This window comes from Anarhichas minor, unplaced genomic scaffold (assembly GCF_050575085.1).
Source record: "Anarhichas minor isolate MPS153535 unplaced genomic scaffold, ASM5057508v1 ptg000014l, whole genome shotgun sequence".
Classification (NCBI taxonomy): Eukaryota; Metazoa; Chordata; class Actinopteri; order Perciformes; family Anarhichadidae; genus Anarhichas; species Anarhichas minor.
In genome coordinates, this window is record NW_027466460.1 from 11,803,081 (window position 1) to 11,826,356 (window position 23,276).

The following is a 23,276-nucleotide window of genomic DNA, read 5'->3' on the forward strand; positions in this document are numbered from 1 at the left end:
CATCCAGGGCATTGTGATCCTTGCGCAGCATTATGCAGACTTCATTGAGACATCTTTGCTGTCTTAACTTTTTGGTTTGAGGTTTATTTTGAATGTTGTGAAACCTAGTCTGAGTAAATGTTATAGGAAAAAGAAAATCTTTCCACGTTATATTTTGGTGTTATTCAAGCACAACCCTGCAGGCTTTATTTTATTTTGGGTTTATTTTCTTTGAAAATACACATTTCCTTATTATCGAAAAGGCATTTTTTCGTTATGAGGGCACTGATTTGGGAACTTATTCTCAGGCTTCTTCCCGTTCAGCTGAAATCTGGGCAATCAGTAGCACAACATAGGCAATTTAACGTGTCACGCTGGGTTCTGTCCCCTGCAAAATCTAGAAGCAAAACATTTCTCTTCTGCTTTTAACACAATCGAGCCCCAGTTTACTTTCATCTGAATCTCAGCATGCTTACAGTGAGATGGAGCATATCTGGTTACATCTGGTGTTTGTTGTTAGTCTGTGTAGCCTGGTCTTCATCATCTGTTCTTTTTGAGGAAAAGTACATCATTGCTGGACAGCAGCCACACTGTGAGACCGCCTATGTATTTGTCCACTGCTGCTGAGCAGACTGGTCGACCCGGACCCATGGAAACCCTGATGAAGTGAAGTAATGTCAAGGGAGTCGCTAGCAACAAGGAAAGGAGCTGATGTTATACACCTCCTTGTAACACAAGTATTGATCCTGTAGCTATTGGCAAAATGCAGCTTCTTTACAACAATCCATTTAGTATAGATGGAGGGTCTTCTTTGTTTGGGTTGCTTCAGCATCCATTATATGACTCAAACAAGAATTTAAATTGAGACGGTGTAACAAACTGTTCCCTTTTTGAATGAGTTATTGGCTTGATTTGCTCATTTCAATTAGGTCTAGAAGAAAAGGACAGCAGGGTTAAAAATATAATTGATTAGATCAAGAGATTTCCACTCCTGTCTCTGCTCCAGACAGGTACACAACTGAGTCTGCTGAGGATAAAGCACACCGGGCCAATGGGTCCATCATTACTCACTCATGTTGTGTTTTTCAAAACTACAGAACTTAATTTCAAATTCCAGTTTCCAGTATAGTCGGGCTGAAACTGAGGTAAATTATCCACCCAAAAATGAAACAGAATATTTCTATTTGATGCACTGTGAGATGCAAACACATACAGGTACATTGTTTAATAATAATATTAAGGTTCAACAGTTGCATCAATAGGCTTACATCAATAATTGAGTCCACTGCACATCCAGTACTGCATACTGAGAGAAGTGACTCCTGCTGCCGTGGTGAGACCCTGTTGAGCTAAAGTATCATTTGTAGCTCTTTGAGCCTCACATATGACAACAGAAAACACTGTAGTCAAAATAAGTTACCAAGTATGCTGTATAGGATATTTAAATGTATGTTTTTCATCACCACGAAGCATCTACTCATGGCACGTGCTGATAGTTTCTAGCTAACTGATACTGCTAGCTCACCTAGCTAACAGTACAGTTCAGCCAGAGTAAAATAGACAATAGAGCAGGGTATGTTTGAGGGAGTTGCTACCTTGTGATTGACAGGTCACTACCACATCGTTGTTCGGTCTGGGGATTGACGAGTTTTCATCTAACAACTTCAACCCTTTTTAGTGTGTGTTTTCAGTTCATGAATGTTAATTGTAACCGTTTCGGTCAACTAAAGGTTTCTTATTCAGCATTCAGTTGTACTTAGCTCCACCCTCTTGATTCAATTTTGGTTGCAAAAAGCCAAGATGGCCAAAATTCAGTGACTACATCCACTTCCTTTATACAGTCTATGCCCACAACAAGATCTGTGATTTATCTTGAATAACCAGGTAATGATTTTTGACACGTTGCTGTAGAGTTTATTAAAATGTATTTAACCTAGTTGTATTATATTCGAGAGAAGGCAAACATCGATACAGCTCATATCTTCAACACTTTAGCAACTCACAACAAAACAATCTTGATTTGATAAACAGCACTACAGATGAGAGGAAACTGTCCCTTTAAAGCTGAGTTAAGCAATTTTTCATATTAACATCAAATCAAGTAAAAGGTGTCACTGATACAGTAACAAAGACACAGAGGATTTTTTTTATTTTTTTTTTCATGGTTCATACATTTTGTAGTTGACTCTCAGCTGCTTGTATTATCTACCTTAGATAGCTGTTTCCATTAAGAAACGTGAAAAATGTGACTCACAATAAATGGTAACATTGCTCCATGTCTGCTGGATGTGTAAGTAGGTAACATTAATATGACGAGCACACAAAAATTTAAACGTGCAGTTTTACTTTATGATGATGACAGGATGATTTATCTGCCTACTCGAATAAGTCACTCATATAATGTATGCTAACAACATCCCTAAAGAAGCCATGAGCCACTAACCACATCAATAAGTCATGCTTATGCTGTGATGCTGTTTCACTATCCTCTCCCATTTTAGTTATGTCCCAATGGAATTACAATTCATTGACTAAATCGATACGCTGGTCACTGAAAGACTGCCATTAATCGAATGATAATGCATATGGATGGAAAGAGACTGACATGAGGAGTGTCGTAAGTGCAAGACGAGACCATCAGCAAACAAAGATTAATTTAATTAGTTTTAAAGCTCTTGTTCATTTAAATTGATCTGCAAGTAGCCTCCTCCTGAGAGCAGATCAATAACATCAGACGGTTAAAGAAAACATTTTTGATTTATTGCACCATGAATAGCTGACTAAAAATGGGCACGTAAAGCTAATATATCAGTCCCTCAGCTCCTCACGTATGCACAAAGTAAATCAGTGAAGACCTGGTCAATAGGAAGGGTTCTTCAAAACATGAACAATTAGGCTGCTCACTGCAAACAAAGACAGGTTGGGGAGGGGGAGGAACTCCTCATCTGTCTAATAAGAAACCCGATATCAGTTTCCTGCTAAACCCAGAACGCAAACATCTGCATCCCTCTGCGCCTGCAGCTCAGACCGCATTAAACGTCCAGGTTAAAACAAAGTTAAATGTACTTCACACGTCACTTTCTCCATTTCACACGTGCTTGATATTTATTTGTACATTTTTGCATGCAGTATAATCTACCACCAAACACTTTGTTTGACTACTGACAGTTGACAGAGTAGTATTGACATTTAAACAGGCTGATAAAATGGGACATTATGTCCATTACATATCAATTTAGCAACATTGTTAGAATAATAATGACACTGAATCAAATGACTTGATCCACTTGCAAATCAACATACAACTAACAGCTTTTTCTTATTTCTTCTTACAAGGTTATACAGTGTGTCGACCCTGAAGCACCTTGACTTGATAAATGAAGTGTTAAAGGTGCTCTATGTGTGGTTCAGAGCATTAATATAGCAATATAGCAGCAAACAACTATTAGCTATGTAAAGATGCAGTGGAGTAATGTCTACCTGAGCAGAGAATGAAGTCACTCTCCCTCTGTGTGTGTGTTGTTATCCGAGCTTCTCCGTTCTTTGTTGACATAGCCGGGCGGGCCACAGTGCATGTGCCCCATTGGCTAGCTCATGGGCGCCGCTCTGCAGTGCGCTCAAAAAGTGATTCCAGCTGATAACGCCATCCCCCACCGATGGCGTTCTCATGTAAGTGTAGCACCCACCCTCCGGTTCACGCTCAGGTAAACACTGTTCGCTCTGTCAGCACTTTCACAGGTGTTTGCAATGTTAGCACTGTTAGCTGCAAGTCGCCGGCTCAGCCGCCGCCATGTTAAGAGGCGTTGAGAGGTAATGCTCCCAATCTCGAATACAGCACCTTTAACAGCATATTTTACTTACAAAATATTTAATCTGACAAGTTTCATAATGACATAATCAAGTACGTCAGGTCAGCTAGACTTTATGTACAGATGTACACTGCAAACATGTACAACATTCCAGAGAAAAATAGTGAGGTTTTGACATTGTTGTGAAACTTGATATGGTTGCAGGTGATGGGCCCTTGTTCAGGCTTCAAAAGGGCAGCGATTTAAATGGCCTCTCCTCTTTATTTGACAAAGTGAAAGTACTGTGGAGGCTGGTTCAGTTGCCAGAAATGCAAACGAATTATTTTGTATTAAATATTGAATAGATATGATCTTATATCATTGCCTATAATAGTGACAATTTCAGCATTTTCATGTGTTTTTAGATGAAAAAGTATTTAAATACCCACTCACAATTAATAATGCGTATAGACCGAGCAGGTTAGTTGGGATATATTTTTTTTTAAACTTTTTTATGTCCGAAATGGGGTTAGACAAGGTTTTTTTTATTTATTTATGTTAGCCGATGATTTTTTTGTAGGGAGGGGAGAGGGTATTGTATTTGCAGGGGAGACGCAATGAAGTGAAAAAAAACGTATTATACAAAAAAATCGAAATGGTCATATCACTCAAAATCATGTTTAGTTTCATTTATAGATTCAAATACATTCTGATAGATAATGCTGTACTTGCATCTTAAATAAAAATATTGACTGTGAGCAACCTGTGAGGTTAAGCCAAAAATCTGCAAAGTACTGATACTGCTCTGAGCGCATGGTAATAACTGGAGGTGACTCAGAGGGGTGTATTAACGTTTTTTTACCATCTGGCACAGGGTGGCTGGACAGTATGAGAAAGAAAATCAACCTGGAACAATAAAAGGGGGTTCCAAACAGAGTTCCAAAGGTTGAATCAGCTGTGCTCAAATTTAAGATTGAATTAATTTGATAACAAGCGAGACAAACTGCATGAACAGACCCACCATAGTTCAAACAGAAATACTTGTGAGTTGACAAGTGTTGATAGGAATGAGGGCTACTGTGACCTTCCTTTGTCACAGTGTTAACAATGTCAGTTTAGTCACTTTGAGGTCAAGGCCCTTTTTTAAATGTTTAAGTAGTTTCCTTCAAACACTTTTGATTATTTTCAATATACCTCAAAATGCCCACACAAAAAAACAAATACAAACATTTCCACAAGTGAGTCACAATAAACCTTCTTTGCCTGAGCACAAACTTAGACATTTGTTGATACGCAATCTGTACAAAACTTGTCAACATTTTTTTGTGTCTCTCTGCCTCTGGGGCGTCTTGACGCGGAAGTGAGCGGCTTGTAGCACTTCCACACGGACAAAAAGGCCTCCCTGTAGTTGTTGTTCATCCACCCGTACAGGATGGGATTGACAAACGTCGAGCACATCGCCACAATATGGAACATGGTGAAAAGCAGCTTGAAGTCCTTCATATACAACACGGTGCTGTCGAATTCAACCGCCAACTGGAACGCATGGAAAGGCAACCAGCTGACGGCGAAGACTACCACCATGGTCAGCAGCATCTTCGTGGTCTTCTTATGTTGCTGTCGACGGTCATTTCGACCTCCGTAAGTCATGTGATTCTTCAGCGTATTCCAGATCCGGATGTAGGCAAAGCAGTTGATGGTCAGAGGTAGACCGTATTGAACAAGAAGCACTGATATACTGTAGATGCTTCCGTTCGTGCTGCTGCCTGGCCACTTCTCCATACACACCTGAATAGGCTCTTCCGGTGAAAGGTAGACCGTCTCGTACTCCCTGAAGATGGCGAGCGGGCTGGCTAACAGGGCGCTGACGGCCCACGTGATGACGATGACCACAGCGCACATGTCTTTGGATATCTTGGTCTCCATGAGGTAGACAATGGTCCTGTGGCGGTCCAGGGCGATGATGTTCATGGTGATGGTGGACACGTGCACTGCGATGCCTTGAGCAAAGGGCAGCATGAAGCACAACACCTGGCCTAAATTCCACTCGACTTCCAGAGTGTAGACGAGGGTAAAAGGCAAACACAGCGTGTTCACCAGCAAGTCTGACACAGCCAGGTTTACAATGAAGAAATTGGTGACATTCCGAAGAGTCTTAAACCTGAAGACAACATATATCACTAAGGAGTTTCCAATGACTCCAAACAATATGATTGTGCTGTAAGCAAGGATGAGAATAACTTGAACTGCAACCAGCTTAGTGCTGTCGTCTAGCTTCCAAAAGATCCCATTCTCTATGGTGCCGACAGTTGAGCAGCAGTTGGAAGAATTAAGTCCAAGTTGTGAATCTTCTACTTGAGTGGTGTTGACTTGATCTGCTGTGTCCATGGCGGACAGTCCCCATAAGTCACTCTGTGAAGAGATGGACATCGCTTTCAGCAATGGACACACACACGATGTGACCTTCTTTATTAATTGAATGGCAACATTCTGGCAAAAATGTTTTAATTATCTCTCTAAAAACAATAAGGTGGCATCTAAAATATAGAAAACAATGTTGTTTGCAGTGACACTATTTGCAATATGTGTCGATTTCAACAGAGCTGGAGGTGGCAGAGTTGAAGATGCTAAGTCGGATGGGAGTGACGAGTGATGCAAGTGATGCCTGCAGGAGACTGATCCTAGAGCTGATTCACAGATACAAAAAAAGCTATAGTCTCTCTGAAAGCAACCGGGGGGATTTTGCTGAACTGGCCACATTTTCCAATCCATAGTTAGCTATCAACAAATAAAACTCGAACAAAACATCTATGACATAATACTGCCCTCCAAACTCCACTATCACTATCAAAAAGCATGATGCATTTTGTTTTACTGTGGATTTTCTCTTTATTAAAAGATATTGGACTATCACTCTGCAGGTATATGAACCACAGATATGTTCACTTAATATATCTTATGAGATAAATCTGAATCTGTGGATTTTAAGAGTGAGGACGAGTGACAACTGGTTGCTGAACAGGAAATCTTAAATTAGTAACTAACCTTAACAGGAGCGAAGGGAAAGGTGACGTGGATCAGAAGCTCTAATAAGCAAGTGTTCCCCTAATTGTCCGGATCAAAAGATCAGATGCCAGATCAACACGCTTTTACTCACCTCCATCTGCAGAGATTTTCAGATTCCTCTAATTGCTTCGTCCTGTAGTAAAGTTTAGTGACAGCTAAGCCGACGGATTAACCTTCTTCAAGGAGGATCAACGTGCGCTCAACGACAGCAAAGCGCGCACAGCTTGCCAGTGCGCACTGCAGCCCGTTACGTTGGGGGTGCATTACAATACCTGCCCTGCGAGGCTGTGAGAGAACAACAAAGGAGGCAGCCTGTGTAAAAGAGAGGAAGCACGTCCTTCCTCGACCAAGATCCTCCACCCGCGAGATGATTGCTCTTTGCCTCACAATGGGTCGGTTATACTTTCATTCCAGTATACGCCTCTGCTCGTGCTGAATGGAGAGGGATATATAAGACAGAGGGTTATAATTAATACTGTAAATTGAGCATTTGTCATAGACTCTCACTTAATAACCAACAGTGTAAAGAAAGTCAATCTAATCCAGTTGAGAGATGTTTCAAACAAGAATCAAATGTTGTTGAATCTGCCTGTGCAGAGTAATTCTTCGGTAAGGAGCAACAGGGGTTTCATGATAACTTCCTGCTGATTAACAGAAAAAAGAACTTAGAAGTCAAAGCACAAACTGCTTCATACGTCATCAAGTATATTAAAAACATGATTACATGAATACATGATTGTTCTACATTTCTTTGGAGAAATAGCATGATTGCCAGCAGATAATGCAAACATAATGTCACCTAAAGGCCTGATTAAATTTGACTATTGAAGAGGGGTCGAATACACAAGTGCACACTTCTGTGTTTGCTTCTTTCCGACGTTTTGAGCACTGTGGCTGGTAATTCGGCTCAGATTAGATCACCACTGTTACAAACCAAAGACATCATGTGGCCATTGGAAATTGAGTTACTGTCATTCAGCCTCTTTGGCAAAAGCCCAATTAGCCCATAGTGCAACTACACAGATGGTGAAGTAATGAGGAAAACCAGGAATCCCTGAGTAGAAGGGCATGTCAAGAGTGTGTCCCTGATGATTTTAGGAGGTAGAGCAGACTGTAAATGATGTCCTTGTTTTCATGTGAATGTCAGCACACAAACATATTGTTCTGTTGTCAATAAAGAATCACAACAATGTGTTTTTAAGCTTTCAGCTCTACCGTTTATAGTCAACATTTTTTACTGACCACTTTCGACACAATTTTACATTTGCTGTAAACACACATTCTATATACAGTGAACATGTTAGCAAATATTTGCCTATGCTCACATCCAGCAGACATGAGGTAAATTTTAATACATTTTCATTCACTTCATTCATTTGGATTCATAGTTTTCCGTAACTCTAATATTCACTCTCCTTTTTGCTCAGTTTTGGTCAACTCCTGAGAAGAAACATCTGGCTGGTAAGTCCAATAGTCCTAACAATGTTTTGCACTCAGCAGGCTCACATTACCTCAGTCTTGGAAAGGGAGAAGTGAGCGAAGGGGGATCCAGTTGGTTGCAATCTGCACCAACACCACTAGATGTCGCTAAATCCCACACACTGTCCCTTTTTTAAGAGTCAATCAAAATGGTAAAACCAAAGCAATGAGGTGAAAGATATTAAAAAAGGGGATAATTCTCTGTCCAAATTCAAACCCTTTTACAAATGATGTATTTAATGTTGAAAATAAAACAAACAAGTCTTTATTTTGATACTGGCAGTAGAGACATTGAGGGGAGAGAGAGGAGAGATGACATGCAACACAATTACATGGACACCCCTTCTAAGGACAAATGTGCAGATATGTTATGGCAGGCAATGAAATGCCTTTGGAAAATGATTTCAGATGCAATGAAAGATTAAAGTTATTTTCTATTCTTATGGATGTGCAGGTTTCACTTAAGGGATGCCTAGGTGTGTTTACTTCAAACTTTATCTGTATCTCCAGACACACACCAGAGTATTTTATGATTCTCAATGAGATGATCATGAGGCAACCTCAGGCATGACTGCTGGGAATTTGCAATCAAATACCAATAAAGGTTGGGCCTTTCTATTGACACACGCAGGGCTTTCAGTACATATACAGTATATGTATGTGTGTATGTATATATATCTGTGTGTGTGTGTGCGTGTGTCCAAGATCCAATAATAGGCTGCTAGTTGAATTCACACAGTTCACATTCGAAAGCAGAACATTTAAGGGCAACGCACACTTGGCTGATTTGTTTTAATCAGCTATGTGATCCTTGTATCTAAATAAAGAAAACACCATATGGGAATATTGATATGAAAATCAGATTTCCTTCAGGGAATCCACGCTAAAGGCTGAAAGGTGTCAATTTCAGAGGTGACAAAACTCAGTGACTCTTCAATCTCAGCAGGACTGTGCACCTGCAGTCCACTTAATAGAACTTGGGGGCTTGAGCCCATTACATCGGCCTTGTTAAATCAATACAGAGTGCTTCCCTGCAGGATAATAGTGTAAAGTGCAATGGCAAGGCAATTATCCTTAATTGGCGCTGGTCCTTTACCTGGGTTGCTCAGGTTCAAGGCAGAGATAAATTTAGACCGTTTGACCCCAGTGACTTTTTACATCTAGCGGGGACACATGTAGTGTGATGGAAAACATCCTGACAGATTTCTGTTTTATCTGAGCTAAGGCCGAAGAGCTTCTGATCATTTAGATGTGTGTATATAGTATATATATATATATACTGTGTATGGTTCCCCTGGGTCTTGTTATCATTTTCAAAGTTTCCATTGCTTTCATATGTATCTCAGTGGATCTATATTAGCGGGGCAATTTTGCTTGCTTGCTTTGAATTCTTAAGGGAAATTCTGAAAGGCGCTTTAGGAATGTTTCCCAGTGTTGCCATGCGTGCTGCATGGCAACACTGGGAAACAAAGTGCTTTACATGGTTCAACCAGGATCAAAACAATTCAGGACTGCAATGAGGCAAAGCAGTCACTGAAAACAATACAAAAAAACGTATTGCACTTTGTCCAGGGCAAGCTTTGTTAGGTATATCACACTGAAAAGTAAAACATTCCTACAACATCCATGTTTCCCTGTCCGTCTCTTCTTTACAGATTTCTCTGTCTAAGTCCTCCTGAGTTCGCCACTGTGCTCAGTCAAAGTCTATTTATAATCTATGAGTTGCTTCTGTTAAATGAGATTAATGTTGAATAGAGCCTGGTGAACATTAATGATGAGTACCTTAGGAAATGATACTATTAGGAGCAAACTATCAAGGCAAAGCAAATTAAAACATGCATTCATATATACAAAAATCAACAATTATCCAAATAAGGTAAAAAAAATAAGATACTGACGTTCTTATTATAGTGAACGCCTTTGTTTCCCAATGACTTAAGTCATGCAGCTGAACCATAGGACTTGATTTCAGCTTCCGCCAGTATGTTAAATTAGTCTTTCTCATGAGGTCCTTAGGCTGCCATCCAGATGGTAAATGAGATGAGCAGGGTCGGTAAAACTGTCAGTGGTGTCACGCAGCCCACGTACAGCATGGCTCCTACACCACACAGTGCAGTCAAATAGGCACTCATCCTGCTGCACACAATCTTCCGTACTGCCGTGCAGAACTATAAGAAAGAGTATGAGAATTAGTCAGTGTTTTGAGGCTCGATGAATCACAAATTGGCAGTGCAGTGGAGGTCTGCCGTCAAAGGGGAAAGGTCTTCATTAGCTCCAGAATGGCAGTCATTCGGGCCTGAAGTAACACTAGATGGAGCTACTCACCTGATGAATAAGTGAAGACAATTTTCACTCCAGTGGACTGAAGCGAACAACTGTGCTGTGAGATTTCAGGTTTAACGACCACAGAGTAATCACACACTATCATAAGAACATTGACTGTGGATTAACCCGACTTTACGTCACTAAATGTAAACACTAAATCCATGGGGCGGGGGGGGGGGGGGGGGGGGGGGACTGACGGCATTGAACCTAAAACCTCTGGCTTTTGCATGTGACCTTTCTTATTCAACAGTCTCCGGGATGCAAAGAGTCACACACTTGACAAGACTTGGCCTGACACACAATTAAAGATTCACCTAATCACTCTTAAATCATTGCTAAAAAACAAAAATAAACAGCTGTTGACAAGCTGTTCAGCCATCACATAAATAATGATTTATGTACATTCATAAACTAAATTAATTGGTTAAAAGTACATTAATTGATCTTATATTAAAGTATAGGTACATCTTTTTTTGCAAGTCTGCTTTAAAACAATACTAACTCCTGTTTATGTCCTTAAATAATTAGTAGACGGCCATGGAGAGATTCTATCCCAACACGTTTACAATGTAAGTGTTTGGGGACATAATCTACAGGCCTGGCTCCAATTTACAGCGCAAACAGATCGTAGCTCAGCAAGAAAAGTTGTCAAGGCAAACAAAAAAAAGGGAATTTTGCAATAAAAATAGGCGGATTTTGTGAGGAAAAATGATGTTTTAGTCTTTCTACTGACAGGAGAACGGAGACCCTACCTGGTACGTCTGGTAGCTGATGGCCATGCCATATCTGCAGTACATGACATAGTGTTCACAGTTGTACCACAGTAAGCTGTATGTGACTGAGCCCAGGAATTTCTCAGCCCTTCTGGCCACCTCTTCCCCGTCCAAAGGAGGCTGGCTGCACACTTTGTCCATGTGGTTGATCAGAATCTCTGAGCCATACGCAAAATCTGCCACCGAGTCCACTCTGACGCTGGCAACCTTAGCGATAGCCCCCAGCAGGAGGCGGTTATTTGTTACCAGCGTTCCAATTGCAGATTTATTCTTGGAGAACACAGGCAGGATGTCCGGGATGAGATGAGCCACTCGGTCGTCCCCCAGGTAGATGCCAAAATGTGTGAATAATGTCCTGGGGACTTCTAATAAATCACCACGCTTGTAAAGGGACAGGTCATGTTTCGAGTCCTCCTCCTTTTTGGAAGCTACGAAGAAAAAGTTGAGTAGCTGGTAAGGAAACATGATGACAGTGTGCTGCAAAGTGCCGGGACACCCGTTTTATTTCAGTCGGTATTGGGAGGGGCGGTTGGTGGGATTAGATATTGGTCAACGTTTCAGTAAGATTTTGACAGAAATAAAGCAGCTTTCTCTAATCACTTTGCTGTGTTGTTGCTTTTTAAAACCCAGGTCTTGTTGTATTAAGGTCAAGGGTCCTCGTTAAGAAGGCTGCCTTGGCTACAAGTGAAATCCTCATTTAAAAGGTCACTCGTTGAGCCGTCATACTCAAATAAGAAGCCTTTGTTTTTCGTGGACTAGATTACTCTGAAGCCCTTTAAATTCTTTTCATCGTTATTCAGCACTTTCTTGCTTACATTATTACTCAGCATGTTTTCCAGAGTATCTAGATGGAAAAGTGGATGACTGATCATTTTGATACAATAATAAATGTAAGTTATTAATCCATACAGGGATCATATTTTTTCTTTTGTGTTTTTTAATGAATTGATAGCAGGTTGATTTCCTGAGACATTATTGCTTGATATTTAACAGTGGTGGAAGAAGCAATCAAATAAAAAAAGTACCAATTCTGCACTGTAAAATATTCCATTACAAGTAAATACCCTGCAGTAAATTATGTTTCTCTGAAATATAGGGAGTACATAACAACGCTTTCATTTCACTTTGTTGACCCACAGTGGCTCGTCTGTTCTGTCCCATCATCAATCCAGGATCAGTGTTGGGGAAACTCAGGCTGTGCTGGATGGTCTGCACCTTCTCATATGAGATAAAACATTCCTTTCACCAGATTACCTTAATCCTGTTGGCTTCAGTCACACACTCATCATTAGACTTTGAGAAAGCCTTTTTCATCTTGTGTCTTTGAATCATTAGTTACATTTGCTGACCAGAATCCTGGCAAAAGGGATACATATTTGCTATATTTAATTTAGAAAGCTGCTTTTTTTAGTGTGAGAGAACTAGTTTGTCCCACAAAGCAAAGCAATCTGCAACATAACTAACTAGAGCTTTTAGATAAATGTAGTCAAGTAAAAAGTTTGTGTAGTTGAGTAGAAGAATTAAGTCAAATAAAATGGAAATATTCAAGTAAAGTAGCATAACATTGTACTTGAGTACAGTGCTTTTATCCACCACTTGTCTGAAAAACAAAATGAGCATTCATACAGTGGCCAAATTCAGATGGTTCAGATGCCAACTGCACAGTATCAGAAATTAAAGGCACGTTCGAAGCAATAAAAGAGGATCAATGTCGGTAATCACCACAAACAGCTATTAAACATCTACGTGAGAAATTCTCAGGGTAACAATGACATTAGCATGGAATTTAAAGCAACAACAGCAAACAATTATAATCGGTGTAAAATATAGTGGATTACCTGCAGACAAAGAAGTCATTCTCCCTCTGTGTGTGTGTTGTAATCTGAGCTTTTTCTTGCTTAGTTCACATCGCTGGGTCAAGCCAAATGAATAGAACATGATGTGTCTGTGCAGGACAAATTAACATACCGCTACCGGTGTGAACGTGGAAGCCAAGCAGAGAACAATTCATTCATATGGCAGTGCTAATATTAAGGTATATCCATGTCGACTAAGTTCCTTTGTAAAACAATCATTGAAAACCAGAGACATCCCAAAGTCATTCATGGTGTGTGAACAACAAAGTGTCAACCTCGCTGTATGTTGTTCCTTAGATTTACCGTCTGTAACCACAGGTTGAACCCTAAGGTGGAATTACAACGAACCTTTGCCCTCTGTCATTGGGGAGATTTACACCATGGTCAAATGGCTCCAGACGTATAGTTGTGACCAATGGGGGACCCTAACAAGGCTCTCTAAATGTATTTCCTGGTCAGACTTGTGAACTGTGCTGACTTTGTTCTTCGGCCTCAAAACTGAAGCTGATTACTGATGGACGTATTTCCTAAGTCTTCAAGAAATATAAAGATTTGGCAACATATTATAATATAAACTAATAACTTTGTCTTCTGTTGTGTTGTGTCCTGATACAGTGCACACAATGTAAGCGTGTCAGCCTGGCATCAGTGTCTGATTGCATCAAACAACAACAACAGCCCCAAAATGCATCTTAACATCCTGGACACAGCGTTCACAGAGAGTGCCCGTGTCTTCATGGCGCTTAGAGACAGAAAGAAACACTTTCCATCTGGTGTTTTTTCCACAAAGAGGCCAGTTCAGCAAACGTTCAGCCTTGTTTAGGTTCATGAGCCTGGCAGTTCATTCTCAGGTCAGCGAGGCTTTGTATCCGTCCTGGGCCTGTTTTTTTCCACATCATAAAACCAGCTCACACAGAGGTAGTTTAGGTACAATTTATCATCTAATGTCAACATGGGGCCCACAGATGAAGCCTTATTAAGATTTATTTTATCACATGTATCTCAAGATTGGGGGCCTTGAACAGTATGGAAGTGCAAACATTCCTCAGTCACAAAAGCAAAACATTGCACTTGATACCACCCTCCTATTCACCCAGCAGTGCTAAAGAACGTTGAAGTGAAAGATCCATTAACCTGTTGATATTTTGACCTTAAAACAGCAGACAAAGATTTCTCTTTTGAATGTGGGCTTCTTGCTAAAAAAAAAAGAAGAAGCCTCAAACTCATCTGATACAATAGACGAGGTGTATTTCTATTTAGTGTGACTCAGACAAGCACAACAGCATGAAACCATGAGCTCTGGTCAAGGATAGATTACTGAACGGGCCTACTAGCACAGGCCCAGGGTCCAAAAGTATCAGGGGCAAGAGACACAAAGAACTGCAAATCAGCTGCAGAAACAGAAATCAACTATATAGAGACACAAATGACCACAAATAGACACAAAATGACACAAAGATACAAACAACTAAAAGATTTGCAATACAGTTGCAGAGACAAAGAAACTACAAAGAGACACAATTTGTAGAATGTAAACTCTGAGGTTGCTGAGCCCCTCAAAAACATGACCTCAGTGTCCTGAATAATGAGTAACAATTATAAAAAGTATTGTGGAATCTTCAAGAAAAAGCTATTTGAAAATACTCACCCTTCTTGCAGATTAGCATAACATTCCTAATGGGATTATTCCAGATTCCCCCCCCCCCCCCCCCCCCCCCCTTACTTTTGTTGTTTTCGTGCATCGATCTGTCTCGTGTCTCGAGTGTTTTGCTCCAGTTCTCTAAACAATAGGTCAGCTGCGCATTTACTTCTTAAAACTTAAGCCTGACGCTTATTTTCCTGCAGACTGCAGAAAGCAATTTAATACTCTTCTGTGTCTAAAATGTAAACTAACCAAGTAGAACAATTTTTATAAAGGTTGATTTTGTAATATCTGTTGATAACTCCACCAGTGACTCAGTTGTCTTCCTTATGTGCCACAAATGAACAAAGATATTTGCACACAGCTTTTCAGTTCAATTTATTTCTTAATATGATAACGAATGATACCTTTACTGTTGCAAGTAGCAACTTTTTTGAGTACTGTTGCTGGTGTTTGTGAAATACATCAAAATTTGACCCAGGCCACTTGCCGTGAAATTACTACTTTTGTTCAAGTAACTTTCGGTCATGGTGAAGAAGAAACATAGACGGTCGGAAGGGAGCAGGACGCTAACAGAAGTCTCCTGTGTCAAAGTCTGACATTTTGTCTTGGATGGACAGTTTCAAAAGTTTAAATTTGTACTTACTATCTCAAATTTATGACAATAATTTACAATATCATCATACTGACTTACTAATGGGACTTTATTTTGAATTACATGTGAGAGGCCTACAGATTTATTTTTCTTCTGAATTTTTCATTTTTTTATTTACCTGGCAGAAATGGGCCTCTGTATGTTTCAGATATAATGATATAATGATATTTAACAGACGTCTGCTAGCCAATTAAAAATGATTTCTGTTGAGGGCTTGTTTTAAAAACAATGTGCCCATCCACTTTTTGTTGCCACATCTTTATTGACACACTGAAGTTAATGTTTTACAAAGACATGCTGTTATAATGACATTTTGCCGGTAAGGAATGACTCATGTTGTCTTTTTTCTTTGATTTTTATCATGTGATGAATAAGTAGAGTAAATGGTCGTAGTTCTTACCTGGAATTAACTCTATTTGACTGACAGTCAAAGTCAATTCCAATAAAATGCCATCAAGTATTTGATCAAAAAGGCAACGATATACAAAGCTGAGTCGTCACAACTTCCTTTGTCATAATTGGCACTGGGTGGCACACATGCAGTTTGTGTTAAAGCCACATGACGCTGTGTCCTGCTAGCTGCAGTCCCCATCAAATCTGGGAAATGATCAACGTTTGAGTCACAGTGTTGCCCCAACGCAGCGAGTGGGATGTTTGCATATGAATCCCTTATCTCACAGTGAGCTGAGGACCTTGTTCAGATAAATATCCCACAGAGTCGAGCAGTTTGTCATTCTCCAAAGAAGACTGGTGGCCAAAGCAACATGGCTCCATCAATTCTTACAACGGCAGGAGGACTCCTGCTACTTGTCTCCTTGTCATCGGCAGTAAGTCAATCAATTTAGATTTTTCACTGCCACAGTTTGCTTGAGTGCAAACATCTAGATCATTTTGTTGTTGTTTTTTGTGTAGCAAATCAGAGGAGACAACCTTGCAACATGCACCACAAATGACGGCTTTGTAAGTACAAATAATACAAAATAATAATACATTTTTTTCTGTGTGGATTGTATGTGGCTAATAAATGTCTTTGTACTTGCCCGATCTGAATTCAGGGAAAGTACTGTCCCACAACATGTGGCGTGACTGATTACATGCTGAGGTACAGGAATGGAGTCGAACATGATTTGGAAGAAATGCAAAGGCAACTTGACACAATTGCCAATTTGACCCAGGGGGCTGAAGAAACAATTGTCTACATGAAAGATTCTTCTTTTTCAGCACAAAAGGCTTCCCAGCCAGGTAACACACGTCACAGCTGTGTTTGAGTCCCCTTATTAATAGGACTAGATCATTTTGTCTGTTAGAGTTATTTACCTACTTTAAACTCCTCTGTACAAACTGTAGTATATTCAAAGTATTCAAAAACAGAGGTAAGTGTTCTGAAACTGCGTTGAGATCATTACTGACACAGACTTTTTTATTTCAGACCCATACCACAAAAAATCAACAAATATGCTGGATGACATTGTTCGATTTGAAAAGACCATCACTGCACAGGAACAGCAAATATAGTAAGTTACCAATGAGTTAGCAATGAAATCAAACCATTTGACATAAACCTTTATATACCAAGTGGTTGAAAGTAACTCAGCACGTATCCTTAAGTACGGTACAAGTTTGAGCTACTTCAATTTCACTCCATTTCGGAGAGAAATGTTGCACCTTTTATAATCAAATAGACTTGTTTGACAGCTGTAGTTAAAAGTTACTTTTGAGATAGTGGTGTAAAAATATAGAGAGTACAAAAACTAAAAATGCTGGGTAATATGTATGCTGATGTTTGATGATACGATGGTGTGTGTGTGTGTGTGTGTGTGTGTGTGCGTGTGTGTGTGTGTGTGTGTGTGTGTGTGTGTGTGTGTATGCGTGTGTGTGTCATAACTGTTTGCAGATTAGATATTTTATTTTATCACCTTTTTTTTATGTGATCAGTGTATTAATGATGATGAATTGTTATAGATTGCATGTGAAGTGTTTCATACCCACGAAGACATCAGAAATAATATTCAGATAAATCTAATGTTAATATAGAATATCAAAAAACACTTTTACTTGTGATATTTTACTGTTACTCGTCCCAGCCGCCCCCGCACCTTCAGGTCAATGCACGCTGGACGTCCTCGCCCACACAGTCAGGACAGAACAGAGATCACGGGGGCAATTTGCCGCCCACTCATAGACACTGGAACTCACACTCACTCCTGACATTTAACAGAAAACACTTAACAATTGTCTTTGATGTCTTTTTCCAAATTTTGGGTCGTCATGGGTTCCTTCTATTTCATTTTCATTTTATCTTATTTTTTCCCTGAGTATATTTGAGCTTCATGTCTTGTACTTCTCACTGTGTAAGAAACTGAGACGGGATTCACTCAGGATTACAGCTCGTACAACTCACATTTTCTCCCCTCTTTCCAGTGAACTTCAGTCTTTAATTTCATCCAACGAGAGGAGAATGTCAGACTTGAAACAACTCTCCATTCAGCTGCAGCAGAAATGCAGTGAGCCCTGCAAAGAATCGGTTGACATCCAGATCATCACAGGAACAGGTAGAAAACAAACAAGAAAAATGAAATTCATTGACCCTCAGGTCATTCCCATTTCACAAGAGGTTTCTCAATCATGCCTCATCTGAACCACATTTGTCCTTGTTCAGTGTTTAGTTAGGGACTAAAAATCAATATGGTGCATCAATGCAAAGTAAACAGATTTTTTTCTATAAAATCTGTTGAGACCATGTTTCAAATAAGTTCATTCTCAGTGTTATAATTAAAATAAATTTAGACACAATTATGTAAAAAATAAATCCAGCAACCAAATAATATGTAACGGTTTTTGTATTGATTTACAAAAAACAGCACCAGTCTGGATGTATAAGGTTTTGTTGTGACATATTCAATATGATGTAGAACTATAACTAACCTCTTTCTTCTTCATCTTCTTCCCTTTTTGTTCATCAGACTGCCAGGACATTGCAAACAAAGGTGCCACCACCAATGGCCTTTATTATGTGAAGCCAGTAAAAGCCACTGAGCAGTTCCTGGTCTACTGTGAGATTGACAGCTTTGGACGTGGCTTTACAGTGATACAGAGGGTATGCTTCACGTCACTTGTCTGTCTGTCTATATGTCTGTCTCCTGTCTGTTTTCACTGGCCCAAAATCTAATTTTCTCTGTGGATTAATAACATTGAACTGAATTGAATTGAATTAAACATATAAGGAAAATGGCTTTTTGCTGTCTTCACCTTCGTCTTCACCTTGGTTCCTATAGATCTTTTGTCAAAGAAATATAACTTAATACTAAGAAAAGCAAGTTGTAATTTGCCAATCCTGAACGAAACAAACAGATATCGGGGACTGGCTGAAATTGATTAGGGATGGGGGGGCTGAATCATATGTTTAGATTAAAGCAAGTGTCATCACCACTTTCTTTGGATATCACTTCTTCACATCCACAGAGACGCGACGGCAGCCTGGACTTCCACAAGGACTGGATCCAGTACAAGAATGGCTTTGGTTACCTCTCACCAGATGACACCACGGAGTTCTGGCTCGGTAACGAGAAGATCCATCTCCTGTCGACTGCTGCTAGCATGCCAACTGTGCTGAGGATAGAGCTCGTTGACTGGGAGGGCAACAAAAAGTATGTATGCACACAAACACACACGATAACAGATTATGTAAGAGGCGAGCAAAGGGACTTGCTGAAAGGGCAAACATGACCTGACAAGGAGGTTCCCTTTGAAGAAGAAAGACAATGACTCAACAGTTTACCAAGAACTGATCCCCCCCCTCTCCTCTTTTTGGCCTCTCAAGATATGCCGACTACACTGCGTTCAGTGTTGGATCAGAGATCGACATGTACCGTCTGCAATACGGCTACTACTCTGGCGGTGATGCTGGAGATGCTTTCAACGGCTTTGACTTTGGCGATGATCCCAGTGACAAGTTCTACACGTCTCACAATGGCATTCAGTTCAGTACCTTCGACAAGGACAATGACAAGTACGCGGGCAACTGTGCTCAGCAGGACGGCTCCGGCTGGTGGATGAACAGATGTCACGCTGCACATTTGAACGGCAAATACTACCAGGGTAAGACCATATGGCTAAAACCAGTGCCAAGTCCGTTAATTGGTGTTCATTTGAATCATCTGTTGAGCTGCATTATAAGAAGAAGAAGAATGATTATTATTGTTATTATTGTTTCATTTAATGATTGATATAATAATAACGATCATAATCATTTCATTAACAACTAGCCCCTACACACATGAGATAAAACTCTCAACGACATACATAAATAAGTACAAATCATTTCCACTCTAATCTGTCTGTGTTCTCTCCGTCTAGGTGGCAGGTACGCAGCAAAGGATGCAGGTGAATTTGGCTACGACAATGGCATTATTTGGGTTACATGGCACAACCGCTGGTACTCCCTGAAGGAGACCACCATGAAGATCATTCCCCTCAGCCGCATCACAGCGGGCGGTGGACAGCAGGCTGGGGTGAAACAGTTTGCCGGACTTTCCTAAAAAGTAGACACACAAGCGTTTAATCTTTTTAGGGTGCAGTTAAGGTTGAACACCTTACAACAGCACCGAAACCGCCTTAAAGGGAGAGTTCATTACAAAATCTAAAATTTTCAAAATGCAATGTTTTTCCTCTTGCATGTCGTGCATTTTCTCAATCTAGATTGTTTTGGTGTGAGTCGCCTAGTTTTGGAGATATCGATCATAGAGATTTCTGCCTTTTCTCGAATTTAATAGGACTACATGGCTCTCGGCTTGAGATGCTCAAAGTGCCAAAAAATAGATTTGAAAAACTCAACAGCAATCCAGAAATTCCAATTCCAGAAATCATGACCTGGTTACTCAAGATAATCTACAGACATTGTTGTGAGCAGTTTAATGTGTGAAGTTCCATGAAACTGATCACAACAAGGTCTGTAGATTGAAAAGTAGCACCACCTGTGAGAGGAAAAATATGTATTCATGATTATGGGGTAAACTCTCCCTTTGAAATGTCATATCTCCATGGAACCTTTCTGACTTCATGATGTGTAATGCTTGTGCATGTTTTACTGATCTGACGTAGCTAGACTCTGTTTGTCCTCAGTGTTGTTTTTAGCACTAAATACTGTCTTTTCTTAAAATGGTCGTTACAGCATGACCTTAGTTTGGACTCAGTTGACACAACCAGTAGAGTTCATATGACAAGCAGCTGCTCGTAAAAAGAAGTAATCGAGAATACTACAAGATATGTGTCTGAATTGACTCTGTAAAAACGTTGTCATCGTGCACCAGAGCAACCGGATATATACACCTGCATGTATGTACAATACAACAGTCTTGAAATAAATACCATCTTGCATGTAAATAATGTGTCCGCTTCATTTGCTGTACAACAAATTCAACACCACTGTGGTACAGTGTCAATATTAACTATTAAACTAACTGCAACTATTAAAATGATTAGAGTTTCACAAATGTAGTATTTACATTATGAGAACATTATGAATTAGAGGGTTTTTTAGCTTTCTGATTTTATTCTTATATTCTTATAGATAACACACACACACACACATAAACATGGGAAAACAGCGTATTTGCTTTACATCAAAATGTATTGCTTTTTGCATTATTGATCTTGCTTGAGGACCTTTTAAGCAAATTAAATGACAGGTTTAAAGGAAGCATATGGCTAAAATCAATTTGCTTTATAAGCAACAAGACACAAACAATGGCCTATTCACTCTATAAAATGAATAATTGAAAAATATTGACCGAGGGAGTGATCCTCAAAGTGCTTTTAACGGGCACTTGAAACAATTCCAGTATAAGTTTAGGAAGTATGTAATTTAATTATCTAAACTGAAGTGCTCTTCAAAGAGACTCTTCGTTGGAAAAATAAAAACTTCTCCTTGAAAGAACGTTTAAACGTAGGGTAATGGGCTGCTCAGCATTGACCTTTTATTTATTTGGAAGACAAATTAGTGAGGGTTGTTTTTTATTTTCCTCATTAATACCCTAAGGTTACGCTGCGACCACATTCACAATAGATAAACTTTTCTGTGGCCAACCCTCGAAGACTAACTGCAGGTAGTCAATATAACTTTCAGTATCACTCAGGACATCAAGTTCACATCAGGGCATGCCATGTTTATTTTGAGCCACATTTGGACAGTTCATGTACTCTGCATCGAGTACTAGTAGTACTTGTCCTCATGCATCATCACACTCACCTCAATAACTACATGTGGAGTCCAAATTCCATCTTTGGAGTAAACAGTTGTGTCAACTAAGAAATACCTTTGTATGGCCAAATACAGGGGAGTGTAATTGTGCAAAAAGGCTGATTTGGGGGCCCCCCCTCACTCTCCAAAGTCCCTTAAGTCAAAGAGTGTTTTTCAAAATTGGTCTCACGTTAATCACAGTAAAAGTTGCAAGAAGAATTTTAGTCCTAAACCAGATTGTTTGGTTATAGTCCTACAATGCAACGGCGTGGCCACCCTCAAACTTTGCACCAACTATGTTACGTTTCTGGGCGTTGAAGGATTGGATAACCATTAATCAATGTACTCTGTTACTGTTAGGCAAACATGGCTTGGAACAGGAGGCAGGTAAACCAAACTTTGGCCTGTTGTGCTCACTGCAAGTTACATTTATTGTATCAAAACGTACACACAATGATTGTTCGTGAAAAAAACTGTGAGTCGCCTAGTTTTGGAGATATCGGCCATAGAGATTTCTGCCTTTTCTCGAATTTAATAGGACTACATGGCTCTCGGCTTGAGATGCTCAAAGTGCCAAAGAATGTATTTGAAAAACTCAACAGCAATGTCTCTTTCCAGAAATCGTGACCTGGTTACTCAAGATAATCTACAGACATTGTTGTGAGCAGTTTAATGTGTGAAGTTCCATGAAACTGCTCACAACAAGGTCTGTAGATTGAAAAGTAGCACCACCTGTGAGAGGAAAAATATGTATTCATGATTTTGGGATAAACTCTCCCTTTAATTGAAATGTCATATCTCCATGGAACCTTTCTGACTTCATGATGTGTAATGCTTGTGCATGTTTTACTGATCTGACGTAGATGGACTCTTTTTGTCCTCAGTGTTGTTTTTAGCACTAAATAATGTATTTTCTTAAAATGGTCGTTACAGCATGACCTTAGTTTGGACTCAGTTGACACAACCAGTAGAGTTCATATGACAAGCAGCTGCTCGTAAAAATAAATAATCGAGAATGCTACATGTGTCTGAATTGACTCTGCAAAAACTTTTTAAAAATAATTTTTGTCCTAAACCAGATTGTTTGGTAATAGTCCTACAATGCAACGCCGTGGCCACCCACACACTCACACACTTTGCACCAACTACGTTAAGTTTTTGGGCGTTGAAGGATTGGATAACCTTCAATGTAGGCCTACTCTGTTAGGTAAACATGGCTCGGTACAAGAGGCAGGTAAACCAAACTTTGGCCTGTTGTCACTGCAAGTTACGTTCATTGTATCAAAACGTACACACAATGATTATTACTGAAAAAAACTAAATGGGATTTATTTAATCATGTCATTACATTATCTTGTGCAAGCGTGGTAGTTTTTTTTAATTTGTTTTGGTTGTTTTGCAAAATTGCATTGGCTTACACCTCCTGGCCGGCAGGTGGCGCCATCAAACTTCCAGCTGCGGTTGGTACTGTTTAC

The 23,276-nt window shown here is 39.8% G+C and overlaps 3 protein-coding genes across 3 annotated transcripts; 1 reads left to right on the plus strand and 2 right to left on the minus strand.

Moving 5' to 3' along the window:
- Positions 1 to 5,042: 5,042 nt before the first annotated feature.
- Positions 5,043 to 6,197, minus strand: npy2r (neuropeptide Y receptor Y2). The gene has a single exon (XM_076091499.1). The coding sequence runs from the start codon at positions 6,195 to 6,197 to the stop codon at positions 5,043 to 5,045; it is 1,155 nt and encodes a 384-aa protein (XP_075947614.1).
- Positions 6,198 to 10,324: 4,127 nt separating this feature from the next.
- Positions 10,325 to 11,875, minus strand: LOC142949700 (lecithin retinol acyltransferase). Its single transcript, XM_076091502.1, has 2 exons — positions 11,390 to 11,875; positions 10,325 to 10,480 (listed from the first exon to the last, which is right to left on the minus strand). Exons 1-2 carry the CDS (start codon positions 11,873 to 11,875, stop codon positions 10,325 to 10,327), a joined length of 642 nt encoding a protein of 213 aa, XP_075947617.1.
- Positions 11,876 to 16,315: 4,440 nt separating this feature from the next.
- fgg (fibrinogen gamma chain) lies at positions 16,316 to 20,101 on the plus strand. Its single transcript, XM_076092000.1, has 9 exons — positions 16,316 to 16,390; positions 16,476 to 16,523; positions 16,619 to 16,805; positions 16,993 to 17,077; positions 17,985 to 18,115; positions 18,527 to 18,660; positions 19,026 to 19,210; positions 19,384 to 19,661; positions 19,920 to 20,101. Exons 1-9 carry the CDS (start codon positions 16,328 to 16,330, stop codon positions 20,099 to 20,101), a joined length of 1,293 nt encoding a protein of 430 aa, XP_075948115.1. The 5' UTR covers positions 16,316 to 16,327.
- Positions 20,102 to 23,276: the final 3,175 nt, after the last annotated feature.